This window comes from Lagopus muta, chromosome 7 (genome assembly GCF_023343835.1).
Source record: "Lagopus muta isolate bLagMut1 chromosome 7, bLagMut1 primary, whole genome shotgun sequence".
In the NCBI taxonomy this organism is placed as follows: Eukaryota; Metazoa; Chordata; class Aves; order Galliformes; family Phasianidae; genus Lagopus; species Lagopus muta.
In genome coordinates, this window is record NC_064439.1 from 5,600,194 (window position 1) to 5,626,281 (window position 26,088).

Here is a 26,088-nt window from a genome sequence, read left to right on the forward strand (position 1 = left end):
ATTAATTGTGGCAATTCCTGGAGGCTGAGCACTTAGCGTTTTCTATGACCATTCTATGTGAATTTTTGAGGGCTATATTACCGACTTATTTTGCTAGTAGTTTCATATCTTTCTGGGGAAAAAAAAAATCAGCCTAAATTTCCATTGTTTGCTGGACAACAATGAGAATGAAATACGTGTTTGTGTGTCCCTGATGTGGAGCTTTATCACTGATTTGTGGAGAACAAGTATGATCTATAGCAAGCCTGGTAGTTCTGTGTTAGGGAGATCCTTTTTATTAAATTTCTCTACACTGTTGTGAAAAATCACAGTTGGAACACATCACCCGAAGCCTGGCTTTCAAATTTAAAATGCAGATATTCAGTGGTGTACTGAGATGGAAACAGAATCTCCATGTAACTGGGTCCGTTGCTGTTGGGACCCTGTTCATGTGGCCACGGATTAACCTGAGAATGAGCATTGGAACAGGGAGCAGGGAGGTTGTCTTTGCTGGGATATGAACGCTGGCTGTTCTAGATCTGTACCACATGATTAAAGAAGGCATTTCACAGAATCATAGAATCACAGAATGGCCAGGGTAGGAAGGGACCTCAAGGATCATGAATCTCCAACCCCCCCCCAAAAAAAGTACTAAACCTGGAGTTAAGACAGGGTGATCACACTGGGATAACTAGTGTGGAGTGGAATCTGGAACTTGAATCTGGAGCAGAAATTAAATCTAAACTGTGGGAAGAAATAAGGACAGGTCCAAAGAAGAAAAGGATAAAAGTCAGTTCTAAATTACCAGACTTTTGAGAAATTTTCACATCCTTGAAGATCAGTTTACTTAAAGCTCAATACAAGCATGGTAGGAATGATTATAAGTTCTAGTTGGTCTACGAATTTGCACAGGACTTCAGAGTATAAAAGTGTTTTGGAGCACACACTAATATTCAAAAAAGGGAGGAGTGTTATATTTGACCAAGAGCCTGTAAATGAAACCACCAGAACAGCTTCCTTTCCACGTTTTACTTTTAGAAAATGGAGATGTGTTATTGCTTGCATCAGTTTAGAAATGATAGTCATGAATTTTCCAATGGAACTGGCCTAAGGTGAAGCTCGAGATGCTGTGGTTTGGTTTTGTCTCATCCACAATCTGAACATTTGGATCTGCTGTTTACTCCCTAGGGAGTCAATGGAGGCAAAGATGTTAGCAGCGATTACAGTCAGTGTCTTACGTGTCTACACAAGGATCAGATGAAGTTACAGAATCATTAAGATTGGAAAAGACTTCTAAGATCAACTGGTTCAGTCACGAACCCACCCCCACCATGCCCACTCACCATGTCCCTCAGAGCCACATCTCCACAGTTCATGGATACCTCCAGGGGCAGTGACTCCACCATCTCCCCAGGCAGCCTGCTCCAGTGCCCAATCACTCTTTCTATGAAGTTTTTCCTAACATTCAGTTTGGATATTAGGAAAATGTGTTTTAGCTGCTACATTACCCTTGGACTGATGTAGGGACTACATGAGCAGGGAAGCTCTGGGGCTCTAACTGAATTTTGAGGTTCCTTTTTTATTCTCTTGTCTTTTGAGTACTTGATGCAATTTTTTTTCACCATCTCGCTTAGCAACAATTATTTAACTATAATGGAGTTCTCTTTTGTTCTTAGAACTTGAAGAATCCCAACAGAAATGCCCAAGAGTCCTGAAAGATTTTGCTTTAAAGTATCTGATTTGGAACTGTTGTCCACTTTGGTTGAGAATCAAGAAAAAAGTGGCTGCTTTCATAAAGGATCCCTTCATTGATCTCACCATAACGCTCTGCATTGTGATGAATACTTTGTTTATGGCACTGGAACACAATAATATGACACATAATTTTAAATTAATGCTTAATGTGGGCAACTCGGTAAGTGAATTTTCAACCACGTGACCTTTCATACCAAAAACTGATTGATGTGTGTTTTCACTTGAGATACAAAGACTAGCTGTAAAAATGAAAGGTTAGCAAACTCTGTACTTATAAAGCATACATTTCTAAGACAGATGATTCCAAGATTTTATTGATGCAGTTCTAATGTACTTCTGAGCAAGTAGAAAACAACTCTCCCATTTTAACAGAAAGTACATTAGAAGTTCATAAAAATTGGGTTTATCGATGCATCCGTGAATTTTGCCGTATATATATATATATAATATATATTCTAAAGATAAGAATATATATATATATTCTAAAGATAAGATTAATTAAAGGTAACTTTTAGGCTGATGCTACTGTTTTCTTGATTACAGATCTTTACAGGAATCTTCACCGCAGAAATGGTCTTAAAAATCATTGCTCTAGATCCCTACTATTATTTTCAGCAGCCCTGGAATATTTTTGACAGCATAATTGTCACACTGAGTTTAATTGAGTTGAGTTTACCCAGATACGGAAGCAAAAAGGAAAGGCGAAAAGGAGGAACCCTGACAGTTTTACGGTCCTTCAGACTGGTAGGCCTTACACATACATCGTTCTATTCAACATTATATTGTGAATATAATAGAGAATGCTTCTCTTGTTTGTAGTTAAGATGCAGAAATTATTTATTTTCTCAGCAGTGGGAATAAGAAACATAGCGTTAAACTTGTAATGTTAGAGTTGAAGTTTAATGCTGTATACATTTCCACTTAAAACAGTAAGAAGTACTCAGAAAAAAATTATCTTCCAGAATATAGGTGTTATAATCAGAAGTAAAAAATGAAATACTAGCCCAAATAGTCTTATGAAAAATTGTCCTAATACAAATAGGGAAAGAAGAATACTTAAAAATAGTCATAAAGTAACGTTAAGGTATTCATACTGTGGACTGATTGGGGCTGTGCTGCAGGAAGAAAGATCTTTTATTGTAACACAATGGCTGGTCCCCTAGCTTTGATCGTTTGTGTTGCATATAAATTGAGCACAGTGTTCTACATCAAGCACATTATACAAATTCCTGCCTGCGTGGGCCAAGCACTTACCAGAAGTAAGGGTAGCCAGGCCCTCAAGGAGGTTGTTGGTTTATTTCTGCAATGTTGTTCAGTTCTTGGGAAAATAAATCCATAAATACTCTTCTAAAAGTGTTAGCATCACAATGCCACAGACATTGTATCTCCAGACAGTGTCTAAAAAATGGTTTTTACAGGTTTGAACAGCAGAAAGGTGGGTTATCTCTGCTGATCTCTAACACAACTTTTTATGTTTTCACACAGCTGAGGGTCTTCAAACTAGCAAAATCCTGGCCAACTTTAAACACCCTCATTAAAATCATTGGTAACTCCCTGGGTGCGCTGAGTAACCTGACCCTCGTCCTGGCAATCACCGTTTTCATTTTTGCTATAGTAGGGGTGCAGCTCTTTGGGGGAAGCTATAGGATCCACGGTGATAAAATTAAAAAAAATGGTGAAATACGCTGGCACATGATGGACTTCTTCCATTCATTCCTTGTCATTTTCCGAATTCTGTGTGGAGAATGGATTGAGACCATGTGGGACTGCATGGTGGTAGCTGAAAAACCACTGTGCCTTCTTGTCTTTCTGCTGGTCATGGTAATAGGAAATTTAGTGGTGAGTTTTCCAATATTTTCTTCTCTTTATCCTGTCGATGTTAGAGTTAACTTAATTGCCTTTTCATCAATAAATAGTAGATCCCTAAAGCACATTTAGAACAATTACCTGTGTCTGTGTGTCTGTAAAAGCCTGTTTTACCTTTTGCCATTGAGCTGCTGCTTTTTTTTTCAAATGTTCAAGTTTTCCAAGATCCTTATCAGCAATAACAGAATCTACACTCGTATCACTTTAATTGGGATTTTTTACAATCATCTGTATAGATGAATTGTCTGGAAGTCTGTTTACATAGCAAGAGCTACAGCTTATGCCAGTCACTTCCATGAAGATCCTGCTGTGGATCCAGGTGTTATTTGCCCAGTTCTGAAAGGTGAAAAATTGAGTGGTGTAATCCCAAATGGGATCAGAAGACTTACGAATAATTCTGTTTCATTCTCCCATTGCATTTAAATAAATAAGTTGGGGGGTGGGGGAGAAGACGACGCTCAAAAACAGGGAGAAAACCTCACTTTGAGCCTCTCTTGATTTTGATATTTTTTTTTCCAGCAATGTTGTATATTTAACAATATTGCTGTGCCAGAATCTGATTTTACATCCCAGTTGGGAAACTTCCATAGAGGACTGATTTAATTCTAGTTTGATGAGGAGAGCTGTCATTAAACTGATTGGCGGTGACCACAGTATTTGTTACTACTGTAATGTTTGAAAGTTGTTTTGATCAAATAAATATACACCATTTGAAGTAACTTTTAGGGGGAAGAGTTATATGGGAACATCGAGCTTTCTGAGAGGGAAATTTAGTTCATCAGCTGTCATCTTGTTGGTCATACAACAGGTTGCCCGGAGAGGCTGTGAATGCTCCTCCCTGGAAACGTACAAGGCACCAGGTTGGATAGGACTGTGAGCAACCTGGTCTAGTGAGAGGTCCCTTCCAACCCAAACCATTCTGTGATTTTATAGCCATCTAATTTCTGCCTTGTTTTCATTTGATCAGTCAAGCTGAGCTTTTGTAACATCTGTCTTCTGCATTAGAGTTCAGACTTTAGAATGCAATTTTCCAGACTTTTTATTTTATCATTATTTCAATGACTTTTAGGTACTCAACCTCTTCATTGCGCTGCTGTTGAATTCCTTCAGTACTGACTGCCTCCAAACAGCAGAAGATGATGGAGAGATGAACAATCTACGGATTGCTTTTGCTCGGATTCATAAGGGACTGCACTTTTTGAAGAGTGTGATGTGGAACACCTGTTGTGGAAAGCTCAAGCATCTAAAGAAAGCGCAGAAGAAGAAAAACAAATTGACTGCCCAGAACCCGCTGGGTTTGGGAAAAGAAAGAAAAAATTGTAAAGACAATTACAATATTGAATGGGCTGAAAAAAAAGGGGAAATATGCTCAGGTCTTGATGATTTTATTACCAATCCCAATGTATTTGTTTGTGTCCCTATTGCTGAGGAAGAGAATACAAGTGAGGGTTTTGAAGATGAAGATAAACTGAGCACATTTTCAGACACAGACTACAGTAAACAGGTAATAAATCTGCTTGTTTGGGGATCAAAACCTCCCAGATCAAACCCCCCCCGGGCATGTTCAAGGCCAGGTTGGATAGGGTTCTGGGCAGCCAGATCTTGTACTAGATCTAGTGGTTGGCAACCATGCCTATGGCAGGGGGTTGGAACTTGATGATCCTTGAGGGCCATTCCAACTCAAGCCGTTCTATAATTCTATGATTCTATAGTAGGGTGCACATATACTGAAAGATAAATGCATGGTAGAAGGCTGTCTGTGGCACAAGGTGGCATACCTGACCCATATTTCCACAGTTAAATTTTGAACCAATTAGAAATGTTTAGGATGAGGGTAAATTGATCACTTGGAGCCTTTTAAAATGTCCTTTTCTTGTCTCAGTGTTTCCCATATGAAGCTTCCCTTTTAATTCCTATGCAAAAGTAGTCTCAAGATCCAGGTGATAAACAGCTCACTGAATTACTAATTCCATATGCTCTATGGCCTTTAGGGAAATTTTCCCTATCTCTATTGCTAGGTAATATCACATTCAAAAGGATCATATCTATGAATTCTGTCCAGAGCATCCCCCTTTAAATGAAATGTACAACGTATTTTTCTTTTCTTTCCAATTTACCCACCCCCCCAAAAAAAGGAAAAAGAGAACCCTGCTAATCCACAGATTATTTTCAGGAGGAAAATTACCTGAGGCAAAGAGGGGAAAGAGGGAAAACCTCAGGAAGCTGGAGTAAAGTGTCAGGACTTTCCTCTGAAGAATTCAGTGTGCTTTACCTAGGAAAAGATAGGAAGCTTGAACCATCATCACCAGAGCATAAAGAGGTAAATATGTAGATATATGTAGATTGCTTTTATGATGTTGACTTTCCAGTTCTGGTTGGACTTGGATACATTTCTGCTCATGGACTCAATGGACTGGATTTCAGTGGTGGCAGCAGCACTGTGGCAGTCTGGCTGGTTAATGATGGATGTGATTTCTGTGAATGAAAATGAACCTGTGCCAGGTATCCACATATTGATCTTTAATAAAAAAAAATATATATGTGTATGTAGGAAAGATAAGTATTTAGGAATGGAGAGGTGTCAAACTGATTTGATTCAAATAAATAATTTACAAAATTCTCTGCTGATTTCCATTTCTTCAAATTAGTCTACAAAAAAAAAAGAAGGGTCACAAAATATTTCATTAAAGGAGAGAGATGCTTCCAAGCAAAACTGGGAAATTCCAGCAAGCCAACGTGTGTCATAAATAACTCAGTTTCAAGAAAAGTAATATTACAAATGAGTTTCTCATTATGATTCATAAATAAATTAAGAATAATTCTGAATTAGGAAAACATCCAAGAAAATGAGCTCTTCTTCAGCAATACACACACAAAAAAACCCAAACAAAATCCAAGAGTAAGTCATTTGTAACAAACAGCCGACTCGTGTGTATGTCTGAAGGAACAAACTGGATAACACATGATACAATTCCAATTTCTAATTCTTAAATACTCTAACGGATATTCAGAATATTTATCTGTTTCTCTTGTTAGAATGTATTATCCTAGAATTTTCTGGTTTTAGCCCGCTGAGGACTGTGTGTAGTTGAAAGCAAGTTTAAATCTCTCTACTTTATGAGTTTATTAACCAGTTAAAATTGTTTCATGTGGATAGATACTGTACATATATGTCTTTGGCTCTTATTTGAATGCACCTATTGCTACTTCCAAGCTTACACTTAAAGTCATAAAGTCTATTTCATTCTTTACTCTACTTGAAATATTAGCACATAACAAAGTTTTTATTTTGAATTTTATTTGCTCATCGATCTTATTCATTTGGAATTGAATGTAGGGAGAATCAATACCTGATCTTCTTTTGCTTGGTAGTTTGACTCTGTCAGCTCTTCCGAAGGCAGCACAGTGGATCTGACAAACCCTGAAGATCTGTTGAGGCAGATTCCAGAGTTTGCTGAAGACAAGAAGACTCCAGAAAAATGTTTTTCAGAAGGTAAGTTTCTCGTGGTTACATGGTTGTGAAGTGTCAAAAATAATCCTCTTGTTCTGGGAATCCAGAGCTGATAGGGTGAGATTAATTTCACTTAATTTTAGATGTCAGCAAGTGATTCGGGCATCGTCTCTGTGTAATGAATAGAGAGATTGTGCCACCAGAAAAATAAACTCTCTTTCCTCAAAAACCAGAGGATTGCTTCTAAGTGGTGAAGACCAGAACACCAAAGAGTAGATAATTATAGAAAGGTGAGGTGAACTCTGCTCTGCTGGAGTCAAAATCAGTTTTGAATTAACTCAAGAGAAGAGTATAAAATCAGACCTCACCTGACAGTGGGCACCAGAACAATGCACATCAGATTTGCCCTTGACCTGCATGTGCTTTCATTACTTGCAATCATTATCTCTCACCTTCAGGTTGTGTTCGATACTTTCGTTGCTGTAAGGGTAGAGCCATAAACTTTGGAGGAAAAACATGGTGGAATCTGAGGAAAACCTGCTACCAAATTGTTGAGCACTCCTGGTTTGAATCCTTTATCATATTCATGATTCTTCTGAGCAGCGGAGCCCTGGTTTGTGGAGCACAATTTCATGTATTTCTGTACAAGCATTTTTAGCTTTAATAGCACCCAGATAAGTTACATTTGGCAGAAAACACAGGATATATCTTTGAACTCCAGGTGAAAAGCAGCAGTCATTTATCTGCTCTTGTAATTATCACAGTTTTATTATTCATACTATTACAAATTAGAACAATGCTAAAAATACACAGCTCTCACAAGCTGTTTCCATTCTGACTGCACATTAGATTCTTCTGGCTTTCACAGCTGTGAAATATAAATGTTTCTATATATCATTAAAATATGTAAATGATATTTAGTACTTTAGTTCTCTTGAAAGTATAAAATTATTGAGAAAAAAATCTAAAAATGTACTTCCCTAAGATCCCAGAATGCATGGTCTGTATGTGTCCATGAGTTATGTGTATATTTAAGGAAAAAGAAAAAGAAAGGACAGGAACAATTACAAGCTTGCCAGCTGGCATACATTTGAGTAAAAGATGAGGTTCACATCTATGTAAACTATGTGCAGAATGATTAAGAGGCCTTTTTGTTTCTAGACTTTCATGTTTCAAGCTTATCTGTGACTTTGTAATTTATTTGCATATCTTGATTTCAGGCATTTGAAGACATTCATATAAACGAGAGACAAACCATCAAAGCTGTGTTGTTGTTCCTCGACAGATTGTTCACTTTCGTCTTCTTTCTGGAGATGATCCTGAAATGGGTGGCTTATGGCTTCACTAAGTATTTCACCAATGCCTGGTGCTGGCTTGATTTCTTCATTGTAGGTGTAAGTTGTGCATCCAGCATTTTTACATTTGTATGCCCCATCCCTGGATGGAACCCTGGGCAGCTGATCTGGTGGGTGGCAACCAGCCCACTGCTGAGGGTCAGAATTGAATGAGTTATAGGGTCCCTTCCAACCCAAGCCATTCTATGGTTTTATGACTCTATGCAGACCCTGAGGCAAGACTTAGCAGCACAATTACCAATTCTTTTCTGGACATAAAATCAAGAAAACACTCTTGCCTCCATTGATGACTGCATCACGATATTGTACTCTAGGCACTGATGTTATTTTATTTTATTTACTTATTTTTGGTAGGAATAAAAGAAACAGGTGCCAAAATGTTACTAATACTTTGTTTGGTCTTCCCATTCAGATCTCTTTGATAAATATCTTAGATAGTTCACTTGATGGTATGAAATCTCTTAGGACTCTTCGAGCTCTGAGACCTTTAAGAGCATTGTCACGATTTGAGGGGATGAGGGTAAGTCTGAATGCAAAATAAAGCCTGTAATAAGCGCATAATGGTATCGTAACACTTGGCTGCATATTTGTGAGTTCATGCCTGCACCAAGCTAAGTTTGGGATTTATGAAATTAATTCTTGAGAGCACCTTTGCTGAGCTCCTCTACACTTGGCTGCTCATAACAGACTTAACTCAAGTGATCAATCTCAAATGCTGTTGAAATTAAAATGAGACCCGGAAGAAATTTACTCCTTTGCTGCTCAGCCATTCCTATGTTTCTGTCTTACTGACAGAAGCCAAAACGAAGTAGAGGAAAAGAATTCGGAGTTAGTAATTTTCATTCTGAGATGCTGACGAAAGGCTAATTCAGAGTAAGGAATCATCTCTGTTCTGTAAGTTTTTACTGAATTGGTTTACAAAATCTTTAGGCTGCTCAGGCATACTTTATCCAAACTATTTTTCCCTATATAATTATTCTTACAAAAAGTAGGTCTGATTTTCTGTATATTGGCTGCCTTTTCCCATCGAAGGAGTGCTAGGAGCATGAAGATATTGAAAGTGACTGGTTAGAAATCTATCATTGCACAAATGAAGAGGAAATCAGTCACATGCAAAACTTCTATATACTATCATGTGAAAGAGCAGTGGTGAACCATGGCAGTGTTTGGACTCAACTCTGGTCTAGGGAATACACTCAGATTTGTCACCATAGATAGCATAAATGTGCATTGTATCTCCATTACACATTAACATGGGAATGCAACCACAATGCAACTGAACTATAAATTGTTTGGGTCTCATTTGGAGGTGAAGCTGCAAGTTCTCTGCAATACTGTCACTGAAGATGCAGAGAAATTAATGCATTCTGTTAATTTAACAACAACCTTACCATGGCTGAAGTCAATTTTGAACCAGGTTCTATCATAGTTTCCAACTTGCTATGCAGAATGCTTGTGACAAGGCTTCCAAAAACCTTTGCAGTTCTTTTTCATTTTCATTTTGGCCCATCAAATTGCTATCTGAATGCTAAATTCACTGGCTGTAATACTTGGATGCATTTGTATTACTTTGCACTGTCTTATTTTGTCAAGCAAAATGTTATGTCTTAATGTATACTCACAGCACAATCCTACAGCACAAATCAGATCCTTAGATCACAGCTGTGGACCCCAAGTGTAATGATGATACATTAAAAAATAGGTCCAACAAAATGCTAGTGGAAAGTCATTACCAATCCTTTTGAAATACTACTTTCCACGGCATTAATAATACAGTCATTTGCATTAATCCTTATGGGAGAACAACCCATAAATCTTCTGTTATAAAAAGTTATAAAGAAAGCAAAATCCAACAAAACCAAGGGAAAGTCATCAGAAGAGGATGGACTCACATTGTAGTCCATATCTGTAGTGAGAGGTCACAGCAAAATGAAACATTCCAACCCTTCCATTGAGAGACTAAGATTATACATCTCTGAATCTTTTTTTCAAGGTACCCACATCAGCTGTGATGAATATTTACATGGAAAACATAAGATTTTCAATTGCTGCATACCTAATTGACAGCTTAGTTTTTTACATCAGCTGATTGCACTGAGCAGATACTTGAGTCCATCTTTGTTCAACTAAGTGCAATTTTTCTCACCCATTTCACCCCAGGTGGTGGTCAATGCCCTTGTGGGAGCCATCCCTTCCATCATGAATGTTCTGCTTGTCTGCCTCATCTTCTGGCTCATTTTTAGCATCATGGGAGTCAACCTGTTTGCTGGGAAGTTTGGGAAATGTGTCAACCTAACAGAAGAAAATTCAAAATTGGATAGTTCTATCAATGACAAAGCAGACTGTAAAGCATGGAATCACACAGGAAAAATATTCTGGGTCAATGTTAAAGTCAACTTTGATAATGTTGGCTCTGGCTACCTGGCTCTTCTGCAGGTGGTAAGTGCTGCTTGCCTTCACTTGCCAATGTCAAGTCAGAGAGACCTGCCAACTTCTAACTCATCTCCATGGATGGTGAAAAACAGGATCTAACAGTCTGTTCTTACCTCATAGCTGGCTGATCAAAGACCAGTGCTGTTAGTGAATGAAAACTGAAAACACTGGGACAAACTGGACCCCACCATGCTTTTTTAGAGGGATAAAATATGTGTCAGATGAGTGCTGTGCTAGCCTCTCTGGGTAATAAAACCAATCCATGAGCCTGAGAGCTGGAGTCAGCCTTAGAAAGGATGTGTGAATAGAATACTGACCTAATATACTACAGATTTGCTCAGCCATGTGGGCTGTAAGGCACTTAATAGACCAGACTGGTGAAGGTTTGTCATGGCAGGATTATAGAACAATGTGGTCTGTTCCATCGTGCCTGGCTTTTCCTTCCTTTAAGGGCAGAAGCTGTCACATACAGCAGTGATAATTTTGTCCCTGAAGTCATTTGGTTTTAGGTGTTTACGACTACAGTAAAGCGTCTTTCCCCAGCCAGTGTCATTTGGATACTGAATATGATGTGAAGACTTTTACTCTACAAGTTCAATGCATTTTTGATAATCTTTCGTTCTAGGCGACATTTAAAGGTTGGATGGAGATCATGTATGCAGCAGTAGACTCGCGAGAGGTCAGTTCACGTTTTGTGTTAAACATCTCCATGTGATTCTGCAAATTCATTGTGATTTTTACACTGTGATGCTTGATGGTGAAGCTAGAGCTTTCCAGTAATGCCTTTTATCAGCTAATGCAAGCACTTTCTCTGTGAATTAACCTGCACTATCCTGATGCTGATTTGCTCTAATGTGAGATTCAACTTCAGATGCATTCACCTGAATGCAATTACCTGCAGTGTAAGGTCTCCATGTGAGTTCACCTCCAAGTCCCCTCTATAGGTGATGGGCATCTAGTCAGTATGCTCAGAAGGATTTCAGCTCACCTTGACTATCTCTTCTGGTAAGCTGAGCACCTCTTTAATTCTCACCGTCCCTCCTAATGACTGGAAGCCTAATGACTGACATTAGCCAAGTCAGATATCAGGGGACTTCACGGAGGCACCTACTTTCACACATCATCTTGTACGAAACTTGAGCTATGAATAAAGCTGTAACTGCTGCAGTGATATGGTTCAAAACATAGGACCAAACTTCATCAAGAATCAAACAAATCAAGTGAATCAAACTGGATAAGCAATCATATAATGTACGTGGTCAGGCATCACCATAAGCACCATGAGGTATTTTGTGGTTTTAAACTATAGTGATTTTGTCAGAACTAGCAGTAAAGCTGTAAATTTAAGTTCCTCCTGGAATCAATTTATTAGAGGATCTGCAATGTGAAGATTATTCTGAATTGGACCCATGTTATTACTGGTCTTGTTTCATGTTGTTTTTCATTCCTGCAGAAAAATGAGCAGCCGAAAATGGAGCACAGTTTATTTATGTATCTCTACTTCGTGACCTTCATCATCTTTGGATCTTTCTTTACCCTGAATCTCTTTGTTGGTGTTATTATAGACAATTTCAACCAACAAAAGAAAAAGATAAGTATAATGATTGTGCTCCTAGGCACCTTCTGTATAACCAGCAATGCTGCCTTTTTGAGAATAATGTCCTTGCTGTATTTAATTTATAAAACTTTAATTTACATCTACTAGAGCATAAGCAGAAGTAGCATGCAGGGTGAGGCTCACGCTCCTTTCTGCTCCACAACAGCTGGAACACCCAGCCCATTCCCAATGCTTCAGAGGCAATGACATCTGCACTTCACCCCTGTAAATATTGCTCCCTGCCTTGGTACTGAGTCTGTTTTCCTAGAAAATGTATTTTGTATACTTTCTAAGTGTACAAGTATTTTGTGTGTTCAACAGGAACAGCATGTGGGAACCCAGGGAAAGTCTTATTGTTACATAGGTTTTTTTCAGTAGCTTCTTTGTTTTCATGCTTCTGAGATACTTATGTTTCACCCCAGGACTTTGCCATGTAAATGTATGGTTGATTCTACTCTGCTATTTTTGAGCCCAGTTACAAATCATGAGGAGAGCTAGTACCAGCAAGATGTGGAAAGAAAGGAATGCTTATTTCCAGTAATTTAGACATCCATAACTACAACAGTGCTGCTATCACATCAAATAACATTGACATTTCTTTATATACTTTGGTGGGGAAGATATATTTATGACAGAGGAACAGAAAAAATATTACAATGCCATGAAAAGGTTGGGATCCAAGAAACCTCAAAAACCCATTCCAAGACCATTGGTAAGAATGTATGAATTCCTCAAAAGGAAAATTCATTATGAAATCAATATAATTAATGTAAAAATGTATATTTTAGGTATTGAATGTAAATACAGTCTTTACATTGTTATTCAGGCCTGAAAGACAATTCTATACTAGAAAGTTATATTGGAAGTTTTTAGAAGTTAAATATTTATTGAGTTTTCTGAACAATGTTTTCAGGATTGTATTCAGCTCAGAAGTGATTAAACTTCAGGATGGGAGGGACTTCAAATATTCAGGGTTCCTTAAATTTCTCTATCTTTACCATAGTTAAGTGACATAGTAACAAAAAAAATTGGATCTGTCAGAAAGCATGTACAGATGAATATTCCCTACTTTCCTAACTGATGCCAGATGTGTTTGTTTTCCTCTAGAATAGATACCAAGGATTCCTTTTTGACATTGCAACAAATCAAGCCTTTGATATCGTTATCATGATTCTCATCTGCCTTAATATGATCACCATGATGGTGGAAACCTATGAACAAAGTGACACGAAGACCAACGTTCTTAACAAAATCAATATACTCTTCGTTGCTATCTTTACTACAGAATGTATACTGAAATTGGTGGCTCTGAGGCAGTACTATTTCTCAAATGCCTGGAACATATTTGATATAGTTGTTGTGATCATGTCAATTGTTGGTAAGTAGAATTGGATTGACGAATTCTTTAATAATTCAGTCATTCTTCTAAAAAAAAAAAAAAAAACAGTTTAAACTTATCATCTTCAAATGGATGTTGAATTGGAACCACAGTACTGCAAAATAGTGAGCAAAAAGAAATGCGTGATCTAAAAAACCCACCATGCTTTTTATTGAAATAATAGGAAATTGCCTTCTAAAATTTATACTGTTTTTCTAATACAAATATTGCAAAAGTAATTAAGGCTGTTTTACATGAAATAATTCATAGTAGTTTTTTTAAGTTCTTGTTTCTTATTGCGAAAAATCAGAATTAATGATCCAACGTGCCAACATAGTGTACTATATTACATGGTGATTTCCACTGCTATAGATACAGTGTCAACTACAACATCTTTGGTCAGTTAAAAATGATGCTTTTTGTCACATGTGTTTTAACAGAGAATTTAAATATAAAGAGAATATGAAGATTGGAGTCAGATTATAGATGTTAGAATTCTGTTTCTGGAAACATGGACATAAATGGCTGAAATTAAAGATTTGCACTGTGTAGCAGAATAAAAAAGAACAACCCAAATATATTAGATTCTATGTGAAGAGATTGCAGTGGAAGAATGCCATAAAGTTTAACTTTTCCAAGGGCCAGGACTGCCAAAATCATAGAAGACATTTAAGAGAAGAAAAAATACTGTTTTCATTATTGTGAGTTATATTTTGGCTCACAGTAAGAATATAGCTCTTCCTTAAGGAATTAAGTTCTCAGAGCAAAGATCCAGAAAAATGCATTCAAAGTATCTAAATTTAGAAAAGCCAGACCTCTGCTTCTAGAGTTAGTAGATGTCTGTATGATGTAGATGTATGTTACTGTATGTCAGTCTTCATGCAAACTAAAGGTAAAATAAAATCCCTTAGATCTGTGTTCCCAAATGAACTTCAAGCCAGTGTCATGCACTGCACTGATGTTCCTCAGTGGTTTTGCTTGTATGCATCTTGATTATGTTATCTAAGTGATGACCATGACATTGTTATTATATTTTGTTTTCTGAGTTTAGCTGTGTAGAACAGAGAACCATTGAGGTTGGAAAAGAGCCGTAAGATCATGAAGTCCAACCATCGCATTGCACTATAAAGCCCATCACTGAGCACTGTATCCACACACCTCTTTAATGTCTCTGGCAACAGCAGCTCCATCACGTCCCTTGACAGCCTGCTCAGTGCCTAGCCATTCCTTCCATAAAGAAATTCACCCTCACATCTAATCTAAACCTCCCCTGGTGTAATTTGAGGCTGTTTCCTCATGTTCCACCACTTGTCACCAGAGAGAAGAGACTGACACCTACCTCACTACAGTGTCAGCAGGTAACATCAAAGAAGTACATAACCAGCACTTGTTGAAGAATTCATGCAGTTGATTTCAGAGAAAACCATTAATCAGCAAGTGTTGACAGATACAGTTTTTTAAAGCTGTGCAAAGGAAGATGCCTGCCATTCTTGGTGCAACACATACAGTCTTCTAGTGGATGAAGGATGTAGTTCATAATGGCTGATTTTGAACTTCTATTGATGGTTGTAACGTTAAGCTGTTAGCTCCCATATATTATATATTCTCCAACTGAAATAATATTATAATTTCATCCAATAACTAGCTAAGAAATGTGAAATTCTAACCATTTATTACCATTTCCTTTGTAGCCTTACTGCTTTCTGGCATTGGTAAAGCATTTGAACATTTCTTACCACCTACACTCTTCAGGGTCATTCGCTTGGCCCGAATTGGACGAATACTGAGACTCATCAGGGCTGCCAAAGGAATTCGAACTCTCCTTTTTGCCTTAATGATGTCCCTACCTGCTCTGTTCAACATTGGTCTCTTGCTTTTTCTGGTCATGTTCATTTATGCCATTTTTGGCATGGCTAACTTTGCCTACGTGAAGATGGAAGATGGCATTGATGACATGTTCAACTTCCAAACTTTTGCTAACAGCATGCTCTGTCTCTTTGAAATCACAACGTCAGCTGGCTGGGATGGTCTTCTCAGTCCTATTTTAAACACTGGGCCACCATATTGCGACCCAAATATAACTGGTAGAGTAGGTGAGTGTGGTAAACCTGCAATGGGAATTGTTTATTTTGTGAGTTATATCATTATATCATTTCTCATTGTTGTAAACATGTACATAGCTGTTATTTTGGAAAACTTCAATGCTGCTACTGAGGAAAGTACAGAACCTTTAGGGGAAGATGACTTTGACATCTTTTATGAAATCTGGGAGAAGTTTGACCCTGAAGCAACTCAGTTCATAACTTTCTCTGCACTTTCAGACTTTGCAGATGCTTTGGTCGAACCTTTACGTGTACCAAAACCAAACAAAATTGAACTCATAGCAATGGATCTGCCCATGGTCAGTGGAGATAGGATCCATTGCTTGGATATCTTGTTTGCGTTTACCAAACGAGTGTTAGGGGATTCTGGGGAAATGGATAAACTGAAAGTACAGATGGAAGAGAAGTTTATGGCTGTTAATCCATCCAAAAAATCCTATGAGCCAATCTCCACTACACTCAGACACAGACAAGAGGAAGTTTCTGCCACAGTCATCCAGCGTGCCTACAGGAGTCATTTGCTCCAGCGCTCCATAAAGCATGCTTCTTACCTGTATCAACACAGAACATACAGTGGTGACACTCTTGGTGATGCTGCTCCAGAAAGAGAAGGACTCATAGCTTATATGATGGGTGAAAACTATGGCAGGAATCTTGATGGATCTCAAACTTCATCCTCAGCATCCTTTCCTCCATCATATGACAGTGTCACAAGAGCCAGTAGTGGCAATCTGATAGTTGAGAACGAATTCACAGGTGACCAAAAATCTCTGGACATTAAATAATTTATGAGTAACAATGCTGTTAAGAAATGTTCACAGAAGATGATACTGTAAATACACATCAGCCGAGGCTGCCTTCCCTATTAAAATGGAACTGTCAGAATTGATCATTTAGCCATGGTTAAGCCTGATCACTTAACTATGCTAGTGGGCAAGCTTTAGCCTTGGACTCTATGTTCAGCTTTGTTCAGTATTAATACAGGCAGGAAAAGCTGTAAAGGATTTTAAGTCTGTCCTATCAATGATATCCCACTATTTCAAGGCAGCTCCCAAGGCAGCATGTTCACAGCAGTGACAAATAATGTCACATCTGACATCACACCTGCTGTCTAATTCAAAACACAGATTGCTCAAGCAGCAACAGATCGACCAGAGAAAAGAGTATTACATTTTGTTTAAATTGCAGAAGGGAGAGGGGCTAGAATTTCTCCTTAGTCCCCTGTTGATATTCTCCTTGTAAATCTTTTAAATAAATGGCTGCTGATTTTTTTTAATGTTTGGGAACTGAAACTTAGCCCCTGCATGATCCACAGTGTAGTGGACTTCTTCCGATACGATCAGCCTGCAGCATAAGTCACGGCATGTATGCTATTGTGTTACTGCAGCTTAACAAAATAATAAATGCAACTCTTATTATTCAGAAGTTGTACTGAACCCTTGTACAGGAACTCAGACAGGGAGTGCCTGCGGGCACCATGTAATCTGCCTTGGTCAAGGTGGTGGGCATCATCCAAGGCCACGGGGTTAGGCCTCGACCTCAGGTAGGTCCATCCTGTTGGCAATTCCCCCTCCTGATGTTGCTTCCTCAATGGAAGGGACAGGTGTTTCACCCCTGCACAGGTTAGAAGAAACCACAATACAAGTAATGTGGGCAGTTGGGAAATCTGAGTTGAGGCAATTGATTCTGGGGTTAACATAGTGCCATGGATGTTGTCACAGATGCTGCTTCTTATGAATGCGTGCAGGTGATCTCTCGTGATCTTCACCACATTTTCCTTGCAAAGGTTTTAATCCCTGTTGTGTCCTTACAGGCTTGGATTTGCAGAGAAGCACATGAGCAAACAATACGTGGTCTTTTGTCCTTGGCACACGTACTTTATAAATGCTTTAAACTCATGCACTTTGCTAACGGCTGCTGTGTTATCCTTTATCATGTAGCTGAGATAGTCATCAATTACCCTTGATGTTTTATTTCTCATTTGAATTTCAAGCATGCTACATGCAAGTCAGCAGAATATGTTTTGTGTTTCTCCTAGTTACTGAGTTGTAGCTGTACAGTTGGATTTGAAAGATTTGTCAAGGCTCAGATGAGCTTTCCTCCAGCCAGAAAGAAAACTGGGCTTTGCAGATGGCTGGGACCTGCTGTACACTCCATTTGTGACCTGCAGCAAGCTGGTTACGCTCTTCAGCACCCCTTGCCTACATGGCAGTTAGATGGCCTGTCTTGTGTCCTCTCCCTTTTCTCCCATCTTCTTCACCTCTTCAGATTGTGAGCTCTTTGGACAGAAATTTCTTTTTATTATAGATGGTAGAATATATCTTAACAATGATATTGTTTATAGTTAAGGCTGTCTGAACACTGATTGCTAATAAATAATATTTATAATACCTTTTAATTTTAATCTATTTTGTGGTATTCCCTAAGTTTCCCCTGCTTTCTCCTGGCTTCATAGCACTTTCAAGAAGTTCTGACTAAATTCCTCACATTTTAAAATAGGTGCACAGTGGACTTGCTTTGTATGAGAGAAGCTCTGTGCCATTGGACCCAAGGAGACTCTATTCCTTCCCCACCCCCCCCCCCCCCCCCCAAAAAATAGGGTTAATAAGTAAAAATTAAATGATTAAAATAATTAATAAAATTAAATGTTTTTGTTGTGATTTTTTTTAAACACATCTACTTAGTTGTGATTGACCACAACTTTGGAGCTGAAGACATTGCTTTGTGGGATTGTATTTCCCTGCCCCACTCTGCCAGATATCTGCTTCCCACATTGTGCACGGTCCATTGAGAAGCAGAAATGAGCCACATGCTCTGTTTCCATTGATTTGGGTGTGTGTTGAACAGTTCTGGTATTGCATCATGTTATGTATGCAGTTATGTATTCAAATAATCACATACCCAGAGGGAATCACAGAATCATAGAATGGCCTGGGTTGAAAAGGACCACAATGTTCATCTAGTTTCAATCACCTGCTATGGGCAGGGTTGCCAACCACCAGACCAGGCTGCCCAGAGCCACATCCAGCCTGGACATAGGAAACACAATTTGTCTTTGCCAGGAAGGGGCATTTTTGATTAATACTAGGGTTGCTCTGAAAATAATGCCTCCTATTTTATGATGTTGGCCCATGGCATCAGAGTCAGATATGGCAGCAGAAGTTGAACCTTCCCACCAGTATTTTGCTACAGTTTGTTGCCATGCAAAATATAATTTGGTGCCCTCAGTGATTTGTTTATCAAAGAATTGACAGTGACATGTAAGGTAAATATTGCTTTGTGCAGAAGCCCTTCTGAGTAAGACTGGCATCATTTTGGGGAAGGCAGTCTTCTTGGTATGCTCTTAAATCCTTCTGGTTCTCCCCTAACCTCTCTTAAATTTGGATCCTACTGATGGCAATACAGTAATTATATAAATAATAATGGAAGGGTCTTGAATACTTGCACCCCATTCCTAGATCATAGAATGGCTCTAGGTTGGAAAAGACCTATTCAGTTCCAACCTTCTGCTATGGGCTGGTTGCCCCCCACCATGCTAGGCTGCCCAGGTCCCCATCCTGCCTGGCACTGTGCACCTCCAGGGATGGGACATCCATAGCTTCTCTGTAGAGAAGAGGAGTTAGAGGAAAAAACAACACAAGAAAGAACTGTGTGGGACTGACCAAAAAAAGTTAGGATCTGTAGTGACTTTACAACTGAGAATATTGTCATAACGGGATCATATTGATCACTCAAGTGCAGTGATTCTCAGCCACTAGGGGAAATCAGTGGAGCTGCACTGCACTTTAAAGCAAACAGAGGTCCTTCCTCCCATTTGCCAGAGGCATTTACAATTCAACAACTGTAAATTAAAACTGGATTAAACGCAGAGAAGCAATACCAAACAGCATTCTCTGTTATGAAAAGAGATTCAATGTTCAGCTTAGAAGTAACAGCAGAGGGGATGCGCTGTAACCCTCAGCACATAAAGCAGTGGGAAAATGCATGCAAGTGAGAAAGGTATTTAAAAGACATGGAATAGCCAGGAAGGAAATTACCGTGGATATTAGAAGTATCTTCTGCTCTGAGGATGGGGCTATGAAAACATGCTGCATCAGAAGCAGTGGAGCCGGCTTGAAAAGGTGAATAGTTGTGCATTTCTTCCAGAGATTCTGTGCCTCCACACTTTAAAGAGAAGCGTGACCCAGCAGACCCCCGGGCTCCTACTCAGAACAATCATAGAATCAGCAGCTAAGAGTGGGATCTGCACCTGAGCAGTGAAACTTGTTGAATGCTTCCTCCTAGTGGTTTGAGATCAAAATGACATACTCAAAGTGCAAAACGAGAGTTCGACGACAAGTACAGAGGTTGAGACATAAACACACAAATATTAGTTGTTCAGTTTAGTAGTTTAATATTAAAAAGAGAGTTAGCAACAACCAGAGGGCTATATAGAGGAGACGATTAAAAAAAAAATGAAGATACAGGAATGTCTTAGAGTGAGGCACTAGGGAAGCATTAGAGCTCAAGATTATCACTGCCTATCTATCCATCCATCATAGAAAGATATAACAGTTAGACCAGGTAAAAATTCTGCCTTAGGTTTAATGAAGGTGATATTCAACACGGGATTTGTTTTTCCATGCCTAACAGGATATATTTGAATGGAAATTTGAGTACATCTGTGGATGAACAGAGGAGAGAATTAAAGCAATCAAACTGGGGGCCAAAGTAATCCCTGCTCAGAAATGCTGCTGAGAGCTGGCATGTGGATCTGCAGATCTCTCAGTGAGGGCTTTGTAGGAATGTGACAAAACAGGAAAGATGGCAGGATGAAGAAAAATAAACAAAATCAAAATCAAATGTAAAACTCATATTTGAAAAAGAGGCAAAAAACAATTCAAGCAATCAGAGACCCACTAAGTTGTCTGAAGGCAACAGGCACTTACACTGGAGCTCTGGTATTTGCAAGGGGAAAACTGCTTTTGTCCACCTTGTGAAAGATCTCTTGCACTGGTCAATTGCATTTAGCAATATTTTATCCATGACCTGAATGGTGGAATCCAGGAAGCATTAATGCAATGGGAAAGCATCGATGAGGTCTCATCTGCACCCTGTATGCACTGGTAAACAGTGCTCAGGAAAGATTCATACAAAGCAAACAAGAATTAAAGGGTTTCTCCGATAAGGGATTAGAAAGGTTTAGAAAGAAGCCTGGAAGCCTAGTTTGCTTAATCCTGCAAAATGAAAATAGTGGGGAGAGATGTGGCTGTTTCTGAGAGGGGAATAAATGTCAGTGAGGGTTAAACTGGAGCACTGAGCAATGCTTATTTTGAATACAGCCTCTATCAAACACACTACCAAGTGCACACAGTGATTGCAGATTCCCCACTGCAGTTTTGCATACAGTGGAATCTTTCCATGATTGCATGTCTACAGGCCCAGCTCTGGCATGCAAGGAAAACTGGAAAATGCACCTAGAAAATATGTCATCCACACCCTTTTCAAGTAGGAGAACAACCTTCTCCAGAACAACAGGATCTAATAATTCAAGATGTATTTACCATGTGCCATCAATTGAGATCTAGAAGGTCTGCTTTCAGATGGTAAAAGCACAACCCAACTGAGAGGGGCCTGGGTCATCAGTGCAGGACACTGTGTTATAAATATGTCCTGTATCCACCAAAAGAAACACGAAGCACAGCTTAAAGGCAGCCAAACGCCTTGCTGCTGCATTCACACACCTTTCTGTTGTCTTCTGCGGCTATAGCTCTTCATCTGCAGACAACAAGGAAAATGTTGGTAATTTGTTGTTCAGTTACTTAGCCTTACACTTAAAATCTCAAGCCTACTTTCTCATTTAAATTAGCTTGACTTCAGCTTCAAACCACTGCTTCTTGATATACCTTTAATGCTACATTAAACATTAAAGGTTTCTCTAGTACTTGCTATTTTCATTCAATGATAGCACTTTTTCACTATCAGCACTCTAATGTGAGAGGAATGACCTCTTAAAGTACTACACACGAGCATTTTCCCTAGTAATCAAATAATCTTTTGGCTCTTTTTGTAGTCTTCCTCAGTTCTCCACACACAACATACGAATGATGCTCCTGTATCAGACCCTCTGGCCTCATAAGCCCTGCCTGTAATGCTCATTTGAATCCTGTTAGGATACAGCCAGGTTTTTTTTTTTCTCTGGGAGGTGAAGAGTAATGACTGGCTGTCAGGAGCTTTATTATAGGAGGTGGCAGGGAAAGGGTTAACCCCTGTGGCCATCAACACAGCTGTAAGTTATAAAAGACCAGGGGAAAAGAGGGGAAAAGAAAAAAAAAAGGATGGAAAGACTGGGAGAAGTTTGCTTAGGACAGAGAGGATGATCTGGAAAAGACTTGTTAAGGTAAGGTTTGGGAAGGTTGTGCACTGTTTTGGGCGAGAAATGACTGAGGGTGAGGGTGAGCAGATGGAGGAACACCTGATTGGGCTTAACAGGGCTGAGAAGGATCAAAACTGTGTATATCTTCACATATATGAAAGGAGAAAATTCAGTCAGGGTCACTGTAGCTCACTGTAAGACTAACAAGCTGGGGGACGCTTGGCTTGCTTCTTGTCTTCTCCTCCCCCATCACCATTTAATCTTGAAAGGAAATGTCTTTCCTGTCACAAAAAGCAATTCTTCAGTGATGTTTTAGGATATTCTGCTTGGTGATCTTGAAACATCCCCTCAAATGGGGAAGATATGAGATAAATTTGTTGTTACCCTGGTTTGGCAGTATTCAACCCCTAAAACCATTGCTGGCTCTGAGAGACTCTGGTAGCATGGTCTAGTTCACCTCCCATTAGTGTGCTTGTTGCTGTTTGCATCTCAGACTCGTGTTTTTGGCAGGTCTCTTACCTAGCTGAGGTTCAAGTTGCATTTTCAAAGTTCTCTTTGCATTGTGAACACAGATTCATGCCCAATTGAGAACCAAGTTTCTGAAGTGGTGGTACTGCAACACAGGAACCATATCTGTGCCACAGATACCTCTCAATCAGCACACTAGAGAGCACATCTGCAGATGTATTGCAGTGATGGATTTTAGTTGATATCTAGCTGTTGGCCAACCTGAACAATGTTTGCTTATTCAACCTCAGCTGTGCTATTGCCACAGCATGAACCAAGCACCTGTTGCATGGGGAGCTGTTACTCCCTATCTAGGCTATAAGCCAGTATAAATTTTTAGTGTTTCAGTGGGTCATGTAGCAAGAATTGCTTATTTGTTGGCATAGATCACAAGATTGAGATGTGTAATCAACAGCAGAGGATGCTGAAACTCTTCATGCAACAGGGCTTGCCAGTTGTGCTCTTTGCTCTCTTGAAAAGTGTGTGGCTCATTCCTAAGATAAAGATATTTACAGAGGTAATAAGAATTCTAAGACAACTTAATGTCAGTGTGAGGATATGCTTTTTACTTTCACTCTACCCTTTCCACTAGCTCTGACTGTACTGTATGACATGCCTGGCTTTATATATAGGCAAATCTTCTGCAAGTGCATGTGTCATATATCAAGCAAGGTGCTTGATGTAAGGCAAACCCAGACAAGTAGCCTACTTTGGGAAACCCCAATAGGATGGGAGACACTGAAAATATCCTTCCTGATCACAGTTGTAATTAATTTCACCTCATTTACCCAAACATCTTAATGTGAATACTTTATTTTCAATATATATATGTATGTATGTATATATATATGTATGTATATATATATATCTTCTCTGTTGTATTAGGAGGTTGCTTTCCAAGCGACTTTTTTTTTTTTTTTTTTTTTTTTTTTTCCAGGGAAAAGGCAGGTGGAGATATTTCAGGTTCATCTGACAAATATCTCCCAATTTATTATCAAGTTCTCTCTTCCGTTGAGGCTGTGTCATGGTAAGGGGAAAAAAACGATGCCCACTGCACCCAACAGTTCAGCTGTTAATTCATTTTTAATTGCTCTGGGAAATTTGATATTGCTTGGTTGATGGAGTTGAGCCAGTTTACGCCAGCTGAGAGCCTTTTCTGTTAGAACTTTTGTGAATTTAACTCAGGTTGTAGAGGCTTTGGTTTTGTGCTTGTTTGTTCTTTGGTAAGCTGTGAGACAAGCTCATATTAAATTTATACATTAGAAACAATCCTGAATTTCTTTTTCCCATTTAGATTAAACTGTGTTCTGAGTCAGTCTTAGATGCATTACCAAGCCTTTTAGCAAACACTACTGTATCTCCTAATACTTAAATTCTGCAACCTTTCTTCAAAATCCATTTTTTATTTATTTGCACAAGCCTTAGCAGCCCATTAGCTGACATCAGCCCCAATATCTGATCTAAACAGCATCTCTTCAGATGAATAAATCAATTATGCTGTGCTTTTCTGGACAGCATCCCTTCTTCCATGATTTGTTTCTGGAGTTGCACCTTCAGGCGGCACTGATTCCTCAAGAGGATGTGATATCCACCTTTCTCTCAAGATAAGAATGGGTGTCTTTACATCTTACTTCTTTCCAGCTGGATGTACTGTGTATTTATTGTTAATGACAGTACAACTCCAGCGTTAGGCTAAAGGTGCAGTCAATGCAGGGGAGAAGGACAGCTCTGATTAATTGTGTATCCACGTGGAGATGGGGAAATCAGGTGTATTTCTCTGGTGACTGTTTGGGTATGATAGGCATGTATGCCTATAGTATATATAGTAGGCATGATATGGCTTATTCAGTGGTGGATTTACATACCTTTTGGACACCTAGATGAGAGCAGACAAGTCCCACAATAACTCGTGCAAGGTGAGAAGAACCATGCAAATCTCAAAGCTGTAAAGCAGCAACCTTGATGGGTTTACAGGATAGTCTCAATTTTAAGAGAAAGGCGTGGACTCTGCAGTAAGGCCGGATCTGCTTTGGTCTGTTTGCCACTGTCCTGTCACAACCTTTCTTTCTAAGGAGATAACAGGGCTTGATCTAGCTGTTGGTGCCATATTTCTCAGAAAAGTTCTTGCTGGGCGTATTTTTGGAGCCAGATGTTCAGAAGATGTGGACTTGAAGATCTCATGCTGATTTGCTGTCTCTTTGTTCCGGAAGAAGTGATTCCTATTGTTTGATAACAAATGGTGGTGTTGGCCCATTGTACAGCCTGTGTTTCACAGATGATTTTGTCTGTGTGTCAGATACCAAACTCAGGGCAGGAAATGAGACTACAGGGCGGTGAGATGTTCTTGGGGAGTGACTCACATGAGTGAGTTACTGATGTACTGCAGAACAATAATACAACGGTGGCTGCAGTAATTAAAAAATATGGGGTAAGCTTCCACTCACATCAGAAGTGGATAAATTCCTCTGACAAGTACTTATCCTATAACTTCTCCTTTTCTTCAAACCCCAATCCATCTAAACCAATTCAGAATTTCTCATTTAGTGTTTGTTTTCTCCTCTCTTCTCCTTTGATGTGAATAAGATTAAAGGAAAAAAAAAAACAATGCTGCAAGTAAAAATCCATTAGAAAACGCAAAATATGAACAATGCCAGAGAGTGGAAAAAGCTTGTCCAGCATCTGTCCTTTCTACTGAACACCTGGGTGCCCACAAAGAGAGGTGACTCTTGGCCCTATCTTACTCTTTGGGAGACCAAAGTCAACTGTTAGGATTTCATGCTATTTTCTGGGGGTGGCTGTGTTTGGGCTGGGGATACCAATTCCCTTCCCAATATCTGGCAGAAGACCCATTCCTCTCTCATTTAAAATAACCTCTTAATCAATGCTTGAAAATGGATGAAAGAATAAATGAAAAAACCTCTCCAAGAGAGCACTCAAACTCTGCAGGAAAATAAAAAAGAAGCTGGACTTCGCTTGTTGCTGAGGAGAGCATTCAATATCTAGCAAGGGTCTGACCCTGCACTCAGAGGGGGTCAGCTTGGAAAGCAAATGCAGTTGTTCAGTGCACACATTGATGTCCTTTAATGCCAGATTTCCAGTCAAGAGCAGTACAGTTCTTACAGGCTCCATTTGTCAGAGGTAGGATACTGCATAAAGGATGAAGTACAAAAAGCTGAGAGCCTTCAGCAATTATAGTTTTGTTTAAAATTTTCTCTAAACCAGAGGGACTCAAAGGTTTCCTTGATTTTTTTTTTTTTTTTTTTATTATTATTTTTTTTTAACAGGGCAAACTTTCAGATGCTTGCAGGAC

General features: G+C 39.1%; 1 protein-coding gene across 1 annotated transcript in view; it reads left to right on the forward strand.

The window, feature by feature from the left end:
- LOC125696103 (sodium channel protein type 5 subunit alpha-like) overlaps positions 1-16,701 on the forward strand; it is a 33,277-nt gene extending 16,576 nt beyond the window's left edge. The window contains exons 14-28 of the mRNA XM_048951357.1: positions 1,656-1,894; positions 2,278-2,478; positions 3,220-3,573; positions 4,670-5,104; positions 5,774-5,920; positions 6,973-7,093; positions 7,510-7,664; positions 8,272-8,445; positions 8,819-8,926; positions 10,567-10,845; positions 11,465-11,518; positions 12,293-12,430; positions 13,044-13,148; positions 13,544-13,814; positions 15,506-16,701. Coding sequence (XP_048807314.1) covers positions 1,656-1,894; positions 2,278-2,478; positions 3,220-3,573; positions 4,670-5,104; positions 5,774-5,920; positions 6,973-7,093; positions 7,510-7,664; positions 8,272-8,445; positions 8,819-8,926; positions 10,567-10,845; positions 11,465-11,518; positions 12,293-12,430; positions 13,044-13,148; positions 13,544-13,814; positions 15,506-16,701 — 3,977 coding nt within the window. The remainder of the gene's footprint in view (positions 1-1,655; positions 1,895-2,277; positions 2,479-3,219; positions 3,574-4,669; positions 5,105-5,773; positions 5,921-6,972; positions 7,094-7,509; positions 7,665-8,271; positions 8,446-8,818; positions 8,927-10,566; positions 10,846-11,464; positions 11,519-12,292; positions 12,431-13,043; positions 13,149-13,543; positions 13,815-15,505) is intronic.
- The last annotated feature ends 9,387 nt before the right edge of the window (positions 16,702-26,088 follow it).